At 42.9% G+C, this 12,469-nt stretch overlaps 1 protein-coding gene across 3 annotated transcripts in view; it reads left to right on the top strand.

Moving 5' to 3' along the window:
• LOC116065940 (sortilin-related VPS10 domain containing receptor 2) overlaps nucleotides 1-12,469 on the top strand; it is a 96,284-nt gene that overhangs the window by 51,661 nt on the left and 32,154 nt on the right. For all 3 annotated transcript variants that reach the window (XR_004897794.1, XM_036002852.1, XM_036002851.1), the window contains exon 11: nucleotides 1,368-1,475. Coding sequence is in view for 2 of the 3 variants with exons in the window: in XM_036002852.1 (XP_035858745.1) it covers nucleotides 1,368-1,475 (108 nt within the window). In the remaining variant the exon portion in view is untranslated. The remainder of the gene's footprint in view (nucleotides 1-1,367; nucleotides 1,476-12,469) is intronic.

Here is a 12,469-nt window from a genome sequence, read left to right as displayed (position 1 = left end):
AAGTGACTTTGACATTGGTCCAGTATTAAGACTGCTGCAGTCGGCAGCGGCAAAACAAGCTGCAATGTAAGTTAATTAATTTCCGTCCACAAAAAGTGCCTGCTGTACCACTGACATGCTCAGCTGATCGTTCTAGTGTCAGTATAGAACTAATCCCTATAGAGGATGACCTTTTAGGTAACCCTCTGGGGTCTAAGGGTGTTTTCAGACACAGAGGATTTTGGCATGCTCTGATATTGTAGTTCAGCTAGAATAATATTTAAGTACAATGTATTTCATGATTGTAAATGTTAAATAACTGGTAAATAAACAAGTTGTAAAAAGTAGTTTTAGAAGTATGCCGGAATTTGTGACTAACTGTTTTGGTCCCTTGAGGTGATTGTGTGAAGTCTTACACCTGTGGGGTGTTGAAAGTCTTAAAAAAGTCTTAAATTCAATATTCTAAAAATAAGGCCTTAAAAGTCTGAAATTTCATTCACAAAGTATTACATTTCCTTTACAAAGGTCTTAAATTATATATTGTCCTTTCGTAGGATTAAATAAATTCACATTGTGTTATATCAATCTACTTTTATTTTTGTAATTGATTTCATACTATTTTATTATTTTATATTTAGGGCTCTCAATCGATTAAAAAATGTAATCTAATTAATTACATACTCTGTGATTAATTAATTGAAATTAATTGCATACATAATTATTAACGGTGCCTGAACCAATACTTTTTAAGGAAATTAAAAAAAAAAAGAAAAAAAAAGAAGGGTACTAAACAACAGTCGGCGACATTAAAGAATGGCTTGTTTATTGCTAAGGCCATATGGTCAAAATTAAATGATTTAATAATAATGTATAACAGTAACTTATTTCACTAGTAAATTGCTGTTGAACGACAAAAACAACCACCAGATGGGAAAAGGACATTTAACAATAACTTAAAATGCTCCACGAGCCTGTAGGTTACCAGTTTCATTGAATGCACCGTCTGTGTTTTTCCAACAACAGCAGCTGCAGATTGTTACATACCGGTGTTGAATCCTCTACAGTAAAACACAGTCAAACTTTACACCATTTAGAGTTAGCTGTCAGCATTGTAACCGTGTTTAATCCAGCTACTAAATAAAAAATGCAGTGACGACCTCATTGCCGCGGTAGTGTCAGGTCACCGCCGGTATTGCGTTAATGCTGTTTTCATCACAGCCCTTGTTTTAATTGACAAGGGCCAGGGTTTGAAAGATGGTCAAATCCTAGGAGGGTGGTGTTTGTTATGTAGTCATTACTAACTCTAGTGCAAGGCTGTTTTAAAAACAACGATGGCTCATTGAGACTTATTAATGTGGTGATTGTGAACACTATCTGTTTCTTCACAGATTTAGTATTGATGAAGGACGGACTTGGACTGTTCACAACTTTACCAGCACCTCTGTGTTCGTCGATGGACTCTTAAGTGAGCCAGGAGACGAGACCCTGGTTATGACGTGAGTGAAACCCCAATTTCTAAAAGAAAAATGTTAACTTTCAAAGTGCTGTTTGAATGATGAAATGAAAGTCATAGGTGCAGTTTAATCTTAAATGGTCTGAAGACATCCTGACAGAAACTTCCAAATCTGAGCTTCCATTACAGTATAAAGGGTAAGTTCTAATATATTGACTCAAGAAATCTCTGTGGAATGATAAATTAAACACACAGTACATCTCCAATAGGTCAAACCTTCTGTCCACCTTTTACACATCCTAGAGCCTTGCCGGCCCACACACTACATTCAAGGGAGCTGAAATTTCTCTCCCATCACAACAATTCCCTCTCGGTCTGTTGGAGCGGGGCGCCCAATTTCGTGACGTTAACAGAAGCTGGTCACTCTTGATTTCCTGCAAAGCTGTCCTCTCTCTATTCACCTCCAGAAAGTTTGATTGCCGTTACAGCAGAGGTTGATGGGAGAGGAGGCCTTTATGCATGCTCTGCTCTCCCTCCCTGTCTCACTTTTCTCCACTCTGACATTTTATTACTAAGTGCAGAGCATTTTTGCACTCCTGTGCACTGAGTTTCGGTCTCCCTGTCCCTGCTGGACTCTTTGTCAGGCTCCACTATGCTTAGTTTAGCACAGCAGTCTAGGGCAGGTTGTTTTAGTAGCCGGTCATGCACTTTTTATTTGGCATAGGTTATTAGATTCATTACATTTATTATAGAAATGATCGGTAGTAGGCTTACACATGTTATTTATAGGAATTAGGCCCTTTGAGTGTCAGTCAGTCAAACCCTTTTCAACCAGAGGGAAATATAACCATTTTGTTTAATTTTGCACAGACATTCGTAATGACTGATCTCCATTTGCCCAAGACTTGAAAGTGTATTAGGAGTAAGTGTACAAACAAATGCTGACTGTTAGTCAGTCACAACTTTAACTTAATACTTGTTTAACAGTTATTTAAAAAATCATGAAATACATTATACACACCATTAGACCCCAGAGGGTTAATGCTGCAATGCTAATCTGCTAACATGTTAAATGTCTGTGATGCCTTTTTCCATTTCAGAATTATACTATGCTAACATGACAGCATGCTAAATCTAGTCTAGCTAGCTGTCTAAAGACAGCTAGCTAGACTTTCTGTCCAATCTGTGTTTTCTGTTGCACGACTAAAACTACTTTTGAACGTACACATGTTCCACCAAAACAAGTTCCTTCCTGAGGCTATTTAGCAGAGGCGCCGTTGCTGCGTCTGGAGCGTAGCGCCGCCCAAGACGATTTTGATCGGTTTAAAGAAATGCCAATAAACCAGAACAGATTTCTCTCCTATCCAGAAATGTTTAGTGGACTAGCCCGACCTTACTCTGCAGCCCTGTGAATATAGGTCTGCCACTGCGAGACTACCACCTACTGTATGTAAAGTAGGCTAATGAGACTGTTTACCTAGCCTGATAATCCAGGCCCAAATCTGAAAGATTAAGGGTCAGGCAATGAATAATGAAAATGGCACCAAGCATGCATTTGAAAATCTCACTGCACGCAATTGGATAACACTACAACCAATCACAACAATACACGGGGTGACGTATCCAGAGCCCCATACGCTTAGCTGGATATCCGTGGTACTGTTTACCTCCGATGCTTAAGGAAATTCCGGGTACCCCCTTTAAATACGTTAAATACACATCAAGAGTGTCCCGACGGGAAACATTACTGTCTGATATGGAACCAGCACCGAACAGGACCACAAGGCCCTGCAAAGAGTGGTTAGTTTGGCTGAACAATAAGTGGTGTTGCAAGAAAAAGGCTAGGAGAATCATTAAAGATCCCAGCCACCAAATAAATAACTTAATAAGCCTTTTCTCCCTATTAAGGTCGGGAAGAAGGTACTGGATACAACAGGCCGGCACTGAGAGAGTCAGGAAGAGCTTTTACCCTTAGGCCACTAGAATCCTAAATTAGGTCACTGAGCAGGCTACATTGAACGTGTAATATATGCAGACCGTTTGCATGTATGTGTCTGTCTACACTGGGCATGACGAGCAGAACATGAGTGGTGTGTATGCGCCATGGCGATCCGCTCTACGAAGGTAACGTCGGGCTCATCTTCTTTTCACTGGCGGACCTTTTACATGGCCCTTTTACACAGAAACGTTGCTGCTATATTAATGTTAAGTGAGCTAAAATGTTGGATTTCCTCCCAATAGTGGTTCAGATTTAGGGACAGCAAAGTTTGCAACAACTACTCAAAGCGCTTTTACATTACATAGTACAGGAACCATTCACCATTCACGCACATTAATACATCGGTGGCCGAGGCAGCCATACAGGGGTGCCACCAGCTCATCAGATAAACATTCACACACATTGACACACTGATGGCGCAGCATCGGGAGCAATTCGGGGTTCAATGCCTTGCCCAAGGACAGTTCGACATGGGACTGCAGGGATTGAACCACCGACCTTCCGATTGAAAGGCAACCATGGGTTTCGCCACTTCAATAGTAACCGTTGCAACTTACAATATTCACAAGTTCGAAAATACGTTGGTGGTCCCGTAGCTTCTGCACCGTAGCAAAGATGGCAGCCGTTGAGTGCGAGTAGTGTCCACTTAACATTTTGACCGCTTGAAGTGCAGCATCCGAGTACTCGTAGTGCCTTACATTTGGCCATACTTCGTCAGTGTGAACGCACTATGTACTTAAAATAGCAAGTGTAAGTAGAGAAGTGTGCAATTTGAGACACAGTGCTAGTGTTGTTATTGTTATTATTGTCTTGAAATTGAATTTAGAGATTTGTCTGTGCCTTACTCTTCTGGTGAAAATTAATAATACTGAATATTGGCACAAAATGTTGGCTATCAGCAGCTTCTGATATTGTTGATGTAGGCTTCAAGCGTTCCTCTTCTTTCATGTTTAAGAAATATAGTTTCTCCCTCTCTTTTCCCAATCTCTTCATCAGTGAGTTAGCTGGAGTGAGACTTGTCACATCATCGCAGACTCCAGGCCTTGATCCAGAGATAAGGCCGGTTCCCAGCTGTAATCTGTTCAGAAGGGCAAAGAGATGGCCACACACATACACAGACAGGCAGTACCACACAAGGAGAAGAGACTTGAACACTTAAACACACAGTTATTTGTCATATGCAAGACACACACACACACACACACACACACACACACACACACACACACACACACATACATACATATATCTGTCTCTAGGGTCGGCAGCCAAGGAGGGGTGTTGAGAGCAGTTTCTGTCTGACAGATTAGCCAGGGTGTCACATCCAGCTCCCGCTCTTAATTTGTGTTTTGTTTGTTTTCATGGACTTCCTGTTTTATTTTGAAATACACTGTTTGTCTTCGTTCCAGGTCACTTGTCTTCCCGTCTTTGTCTGCCTTCCCGCCTGTGTGATTACCTGTCCCCGCCCTAATGTGTATCACCTGTGTGTAGTTGTCTTCCCCAGTCCCAGTGTATATATATATCTATGTATATATACTCCCCTTGTTTCACTTACCCTTTGCCAGATTGTTGTAGTACCTCGTGTGTCACACTCTCCAGCGTTATTTCCCAGTGTGTATTTGTTCCAGTGTTACCAGACCTTTTGTTTTGTACTTTTGCCCACGTCTTCTGCCTGCCGATTTTGTACCGTTGCCTGCATTGTTCTCTGGAAAATGAACGTACTTACCTTTTCACTCCGTGTTCTGAGTTGTGCATTTGTGTCCGCCATTGTACCCTGACACAGGGTCTATTTTCTTGCCACTGAGTTTCGATTTCTGACAGCACCGCCTGCCATCCCATAATGAAGTCTTTGAGCAGTGATTTAGCACTGAGGACAGGTGGGGGGGCAGAGATTGTCCACCACTCATACTAATGGCAGCTGGTCAAATATCAGAGACTGGACAGACTCAATGGGCTTATACTGCACATGCTGCTGTCTGAGAGCATCATGCCATTTTATTGCTACTGAAAAAACATTTTCACTATCGTATTTCCCTGCACCATGCACTGTAATGAACATACTTTGAAAAACAAACGCCTGCAAATGCCTGCATCTCTCCTGGAAATGAGGCAAGGCAAGGCAAGGCAGCTTTATTTGTATAGCACATTTGAGCAACAGGGCAATTCAAAGTGCTTTACATGAAAACAGAATAAAAAATTTAAAACAGATAAAATACAAGAATAAAAGTTACAGTGCAGTATAAGAAATGAAACATTGAAGAGCAATTAAAACAGTTAAATATATAAAAGCAGATAAAATAGGAATTTCTCTTTATATGCTTATATAGATTGTCATACAGTGTCAACAATGCAACTTCAGTATAACAAATGAACAGTTATTTAAAGAAAGGCAACATCAAATAGATAGGTCTTCAGCCTTGATTTAAAAGAACTGAGAGTTGCGGCAGACCTGCAGTTTTCTGGGAGTTTGAGACATAAGTCCTTTAACCCTTGATATATTTTTAAGGTGGTAATAGGCTGACTTTATAATTTAGATGTTAAACAGGAGCGGCCCCAGAACGGAGCCTTGGGGAACTCCGCACGTCATATTTGTATGCTCAGATGTATAATTCCCTATAGACACAAAGTAATCCCTATTCTTTAAATAAGACTCAAACCACTTTAGTACATATCCCTGGTAATGTTTGCTCCCTCTTAGCTCTTCTATTTATAAGACTAAAGGAACATGTTCCCACTGTTAATGAATGTTGATTTCTTTTCACTTAGCTGATTGGAGTTGTTTGTTCACTAATAGAGCTTCTATGGCTGTGGAGTAGCTTCTCAAACTTGAAAAAAGTGCTAACAAACTTCATGCTACAAAATAACAGTGATGATTTTACTGTGTGCAAGATGAGCAGTAACACACCATAATGATATACATATCTGGACTGGGAGAAAACGTTCACCGAAACGATTGATTATACCACACTTTAAATCTTTTTCTAAAACATTTTCAATGCTGAAATATTGTATTGCTGAAAAACCTGTATTTATCATAAGCGTCACATATATTGCTCACATAGCGTGAAAATAAAACAGAGTATCTGATCTATCATGTTGATGATCTAACATACTGTATAGGTTTATTTATTGCAGGAAGAAAGAGAGGGATTGACTGCTGGGTGAACTAGATGAACTTAAACAAAGATATCAGCATACTGCGCTGTCAATTCATAAGCTTGTCTTAACAGAATCAGTCTATGATTTAAAAAAAAAATTAAAAGACAATAAAGTCATGCAGGAATTTTCAGCTCTATCTCCTGTGTTGCCTACATTGTTTTCTAGGTTGTTCTAGTCTTTATAGCAAATGCATTTGCAGCTAGGAAATGAGACAGTGACTGCATCTGCATTCTAAAACATAGATATGCATTCTACACAGCTGGAAACTGACACGTTACTATAGCCAACATAGAGCGCTGGGTGAAAACCTGAATACATATTTTTAATATAGGCCTATATATTTACATACATATTTTTTGTCTTTGACTTTTAGTATTCTTCATAAGTTTGACCACGTAAGTGTGAGTGAAGGCGAGCTTGAGCGCAGTCTATTTCTGTGAGTTGAATTGCATGCTGCTACAGTTTACATGCTCTGCCGCATTGCGGATTGCAAAGCACACCTGACTACAGGAGCCACTTAGCTCAGAGCTACGGCGGAGTCACTTTTTGTAACTTGAGTGAACTCACACTTTCACAACCAAGCATGAAAGGGACAGCATTAGCAATACATAGTTTTAATGAGCAAACTAATGATAGAAAGTTAGAGCTGAGAGACAAACAGATTGGTGAACAGCATACTCCTCGATGAACTTTCTATTTAATTTTATTTTATTAATAGTGTCAAATCTTAACAGAAGTTATCCCATGAAACTTTACAGACAGGATCTAGACCACACACTCTATAATTTACACTTCCACTTTAATTTACAACCTTGAATGGTTTGGTTTCAGGTGGGCAACCATCTGCCTCCAGCAGTTGGGGGGGCAGAGCGAGAGAGAGATGCACAGCAACTACAATGATACAATAAATAAGTACAAAGACATGACTCATAACTGAGAAAAGCTGAAACTGAAACTTTATTCATAAATCGTCACACACACATAGTACCATGTAGTGAAATGTTATTACTGCGTTCAACCCATCCTTAGTAGTAGGAGCAGTGGACAGCTATACATTCAGCATCTGGGGAGCAACTTAGGGTTGAGTGTCTTGCTCATGGACACTTTGACATGTGGCCGGAGAAGCCTGGGATCGAACCACAATCTTGTGATAATAACAGTGGGTAAGAAATGTTCTGACTGACACACAAGGAAAAGACAGCAGAGTTCAGAATGGTAGAGATCACCTGTAAGACATCACCATCTAGTGGAAAGGATAGAGAAGAGAAGGGGGTTAGCTCTGTGAGGTGAAATAGGAGTACTTTTTTCAAGGCTTTGCTCCTGTATGATTTTATTGTAGAAGAGTCTATTCATACAGTACGTATATTAATAATCCACATGTAATATGCTCTGTGTATTATCTGTGTGTTGGAGCTTTCAATGACTACATCATATAAGGAACATCATAACCAGAATTTCAAAGGAAGCCAGCTGTTAAGTGGACAAATAAATGCATGATGACTCGAGTCTTCGAAAAACAGGTGATTTGGGATTTAAATGAGGTTAACCAGTCCTGCCTGTAATCCAACTTGAATGCTTTTTCTGTATTATTCAAAACATGAAGAAAAGACTAGGATACCACTGATTTGATTCAGTGGCCAGGTTCCGGGTGGATGAGGACTTTGTGTTGTAATTGCTGAGGAGAAGGGAAAACACCTTAAATACAGAGCAGAAAATAGTATGTAATAGTATCTTATTATTCATAATTGTACTGTATGAACACATTTTTAGAACACACATTATACCATCTGATGATGACATATGATCATTGAGAACAGGCCCAGGAGAAGCTATAAAATCAGAATCAACTTTATTGGCCAGGTTTGCATAAACAAACAAGGAATTTGACTCTGGTTAATCTTTGCCCTCAAAGTACAGCACTCACTTAACATATAAGAATAAAAACAGAAGGCACAGTAAGAAATATAAAAATACTGTTAAGTATATGGTATAACAATACAATAGATTTTACAAATTTACAAAAAATATAGAATAACAATTGAAGAGAGGGAAGGAATAGTGTAATATCGGTCAATAGACACTAATAATAGTACAGTGCAAGGCAGATCAGTGCAATAGTAATATATTAATAACAATATTGTAATTGTAGGATTGAAAAAGACGTGAGGTAGATGAGCAGAACAGTGGTGATTGACTTTGTTCAGTGTGAGGGTGGGGGCTATTTCTGAGTGTTCAACAAAGTGACTGCTTGGGGTAAGAAACTGTCTCTGTGTCGGCTGGTTTTGGCGAACAGGGCCCTGTATTGCCTACCAGAGAGAAGAATAGAGCCCTGTATCTCCTACCAGAGAGAAGAACAGAGCCCTGTATCTCCTACCAGAGAGGACAGAGCCCTGTATCTCCTACCAGAGAGAAGAACAGAGTCCTGTATCTCCTACCAGAGAGAACAGAGCCCTGTATCTCCTACCAGAGAGAAAAGAGCCCTGTATCTCCTACCAGAGAGAAGGGTAGTGCCCTGTATCTCCTACCAGAGAGAAGGACAGTGTTATGTATCTCCTACCAGAGAGAAGGCCATTGCCCTGTATCTCCTACCAGAGAGAAGGACATTGCCCTGTATCTCCTACCAGAGAGAACAGAGCCCTGAATCCCCTACCAGAGACAAGGACAGAGCCCTGTATCTCCTACCAGAGAGAAGGACAGTGCTATGTATCTCCTACCAGAGAGAAGGACATTGCCCTGTATCTCCTACCAGAGAGAAGGACATTGCCCTGTATCTCCTACCAGAGAGAAGGACATTGCCCTGTATCTCCTACCAGAGAGAACAGAGCCCTGAATCCCCTACCAGAGACAAGGACAGAGCCCTGTATCTCCTACCAGAGAGAACAGAGCCCTTTCTCTCCTACCAGAGAGAAGAACAGAGCCCTGTATCTCCTACCAGAGAGAAGAACAGTGCCCTGTATATCCTACCAGAGGGAAGAACAGAGCCCTGTATCTCCTACCAGAGAGAAGAACAGAGCCCTGTATCTCCTACCAGAGAGAAGAACAGTGCCCTGTATCTCCTACCAGAGAGAACAGAGCCCTGTATCTCCTACCATAGAGGAGAACAGAGCCCTGTATACCCTACCAGAGAGAAGAACAGAGCCCTGTATCTCCTACCAGAGAGAAGAACAGAGCCCTGTATCTCCTACCAGAGAGAAGAACAGTGCCCTGTATCTCCTACCAGAGAGAACAGAGCCCTGTATCTCCTACCAGAGAGGAGAACAGAGCCCTGTATACCCTACCAGAGAGAAGAACAGAGCCCTGTATCTCCTACCAGAGGGAAGAACAGAGCCCTGTATCTCCTACCAGAGAGAAGAACAGTGCCCTGTATCTCCTACCAGAGAGAACAGAGCCCTGTATCTCCTACCATAGAGGAGAACAGAGCCCTGTATACCCTACCAGAGAGAAGAACAGAGCCCTGTATCTCCTACCAGAGAGAAGAACAGAGCCCTGTATCTCCTACCAGAGAGAAGAACAGTGCCCTGTATCTCCTACCAGAGAGAACAGAGCCCTGTATCTCCTACCAGAGAGGAGAACAGAGCCCTGTATACCCTACCAGAGAGAAGAACAGAGCCCTGTATCTCCTACCAGAGGGAAGAACAGAGCCCTGTATCTCCTACCAGAGAGAAGAACAGTGCCCTGTATCTCCTACCAGAGAGAAGAACAGTGCCCTGTATCTCCTACCAGAGAGAACAGAGCCCTGTATCTCCTACCATAGAGGAGAACAGAGCCCTGTATACCCTACCAGAGAGAAGAACAGAGCCCTGTATCTCCTACCAGAGAGAAGAACAGAGCCCTGTATCTCCTACCAGAGAGAAGAACAGTGCCCTGTATCTCCTACCAGAGAGAACAGAGCCCTGTATCTCCTACCAGAGAGGAGAACAGAGCCCTGTATACCCTACCAGAGAGAAGAACAGAGCCCTGTATCTCCTACCAGAGGGAAGAACAGAGCCCTGTATCTCCTACCAGAGAGAAGAACAGTGCCCTGTATCTCCTACCAGAGAGAAGAACAGAGCCCTGTATCTCCTACCAGAGGGAAGAACAGAGCCTTGTATCTCCTACCAGAGAGAAGAACAGAGCCCTGTATCTCCTACCAGAGGGAAGAACAGAGCCCTGTATCTCCTACCAGAGAGAAGAACAGAGTCCTGTATCTCCTACCAGAGAGAACAGAGCCTTGTATCTCCTACCAGAGAGAAAAGAGCCCTGTATCTCCTACCAGAGAGAAGGGCAGTGCCCTGTATCTCCTACCAGAGAGAAGGACAGTGCCCTGTATCTCCTACCAGAGAGAAGGACAGTGCTATGTATCTCCTACCAGAGAGAAGGACATTGCCCTGTATCTCCTACCAGAGAGAAGGACATTGCCCTGTATCTCCTACCAGAGAGAAGGACATTGCCCTGTATCTCCTACCAGAGGGAAGGGGAGTGCCCTGTATCTCCTACCAGAGGGAAGGGCAGTGCCCTGTATCTCCTACCAGAGAGGACAACAGAGCCCTGTATACCCTACCAGAGAGAAGAACAGAGCCCTGTATCTCCTACCAGAGGGAAGGGCAGTGCCCTGTATCTCCTACCAGAGAGAACAGAGCCCTGAATCCCCTACCAGAGAGAAGGACAGAGCCCTGTATCTCCTACCAGAGAGAACAGAGCCCTTTCTCTCCTACCAGAGAGAAGAACAGAGCCCTGTATCTCCTACCAGAGAGAAGAACAGAGCCCTGTATCTCCTACCACAGAGAAGGACAGTGCCCTGTATATCCTACCAGAGAGAAGAACCGAGCCCTGTATCTCCTACCACAGAGAAGGACAGTGCCCTGTATCTCCTACCAGAGAGTATAACAGAGCCCTGTATCTCCTACCAGAGAGTATAACAGAGCCCTGTATCTCCTACCAGAGAGAATAACAGAGCCCTGTATCTCCTACCAGAGAGAACAGAGCCCAGTATCTCCTACCAGAGAGTATAACAGAGCCCTGTATCTCCTACCAGAGAGTATAACAGAGCCCTGTATCTCCTACCAGAGAGAAAAACAGAGCCTTGTATCTCCTACCAGAGGGAAGAACAGAGCCCTGTATCTCCTACCAGAGGGAAGAACAGAGCCCTGTATCTCCTACCAGAGAGAAGAACAGAGCCCTGTATCTCCTACCAGAGGGAAGAACAGAGCCCTGTATCTCCTACCAGAGAGAAAAGAGCCCTGTATCTCCTACCAGAGAGAAGGGCAGTGCCCTGTATCTCCTACCAGAGAGAAGGACAGAGCCCTGTATCTCCTACCAGAGAGAACAGAGCCCTTTCTCTCCTACCAGAGAGAAGAACAGAGCCCTCTATCTCCTACCAGAGAGAAGAACAGAGTCCTGTATCTCCTACCAGAGAGAAAAGAGCCCTGTATCTCCTACCAGAGAGAAGGGCAGTGCCCTGTATCTCCTACCAGAGAGAAGGACAGTGCCCTGTATCTCCTACCAGAGAGAAGGACAGTGCTATCTATCTCCTACCAGAGAGAAGGACATTGCCCTGTATCTCCTACCAGAGAGAAGGACATTTGCCCTGTATCTCCTACCAGAGAGAAGGACATTGCCCTGTATCTCCTACCAGAGAGAAGGACATTGCCCTGTATCTCCTACCAGAGGGAAGGACATTTGCCCTGTATCTCCTACCAGAGGGAAGGGCAGTGCCCTGTATCTCCTACCAGAGGGAAGGGCAGTGCCCTGTATCTCCTACCAGAGAGAACAGAGCCCTGAATCCCCTACCAGAGAGAAGGACAGAGCCCTGTATCTCCTACCAGAGAGAACAGAGCCCTTTCTCTCCTACCAGAGAGAAGAACAGAGCCCTGTATCTCCTACCAGAGAGAAGAACAGAG

This window comes from Sander lucioperca, chromosome 7, assembly GCF_008315115.2.
Source record: "Sander lucioperca isolate FBNREF2018 chromosome 7, SLUC_FBN_1.2, whole genome shotgun sequence".
Taxonomy (NCBI): Eukaryota; Metazoa; Chordata; class Actinopteri; order Perciformes; family Percidae; genus Sander; species Sander lucioperca.
The sequence above is the reverse complement of the archived record's forward strand: the minus strand, read 5'-3'. Positions and strand labels throughout refer to the sequence as shown.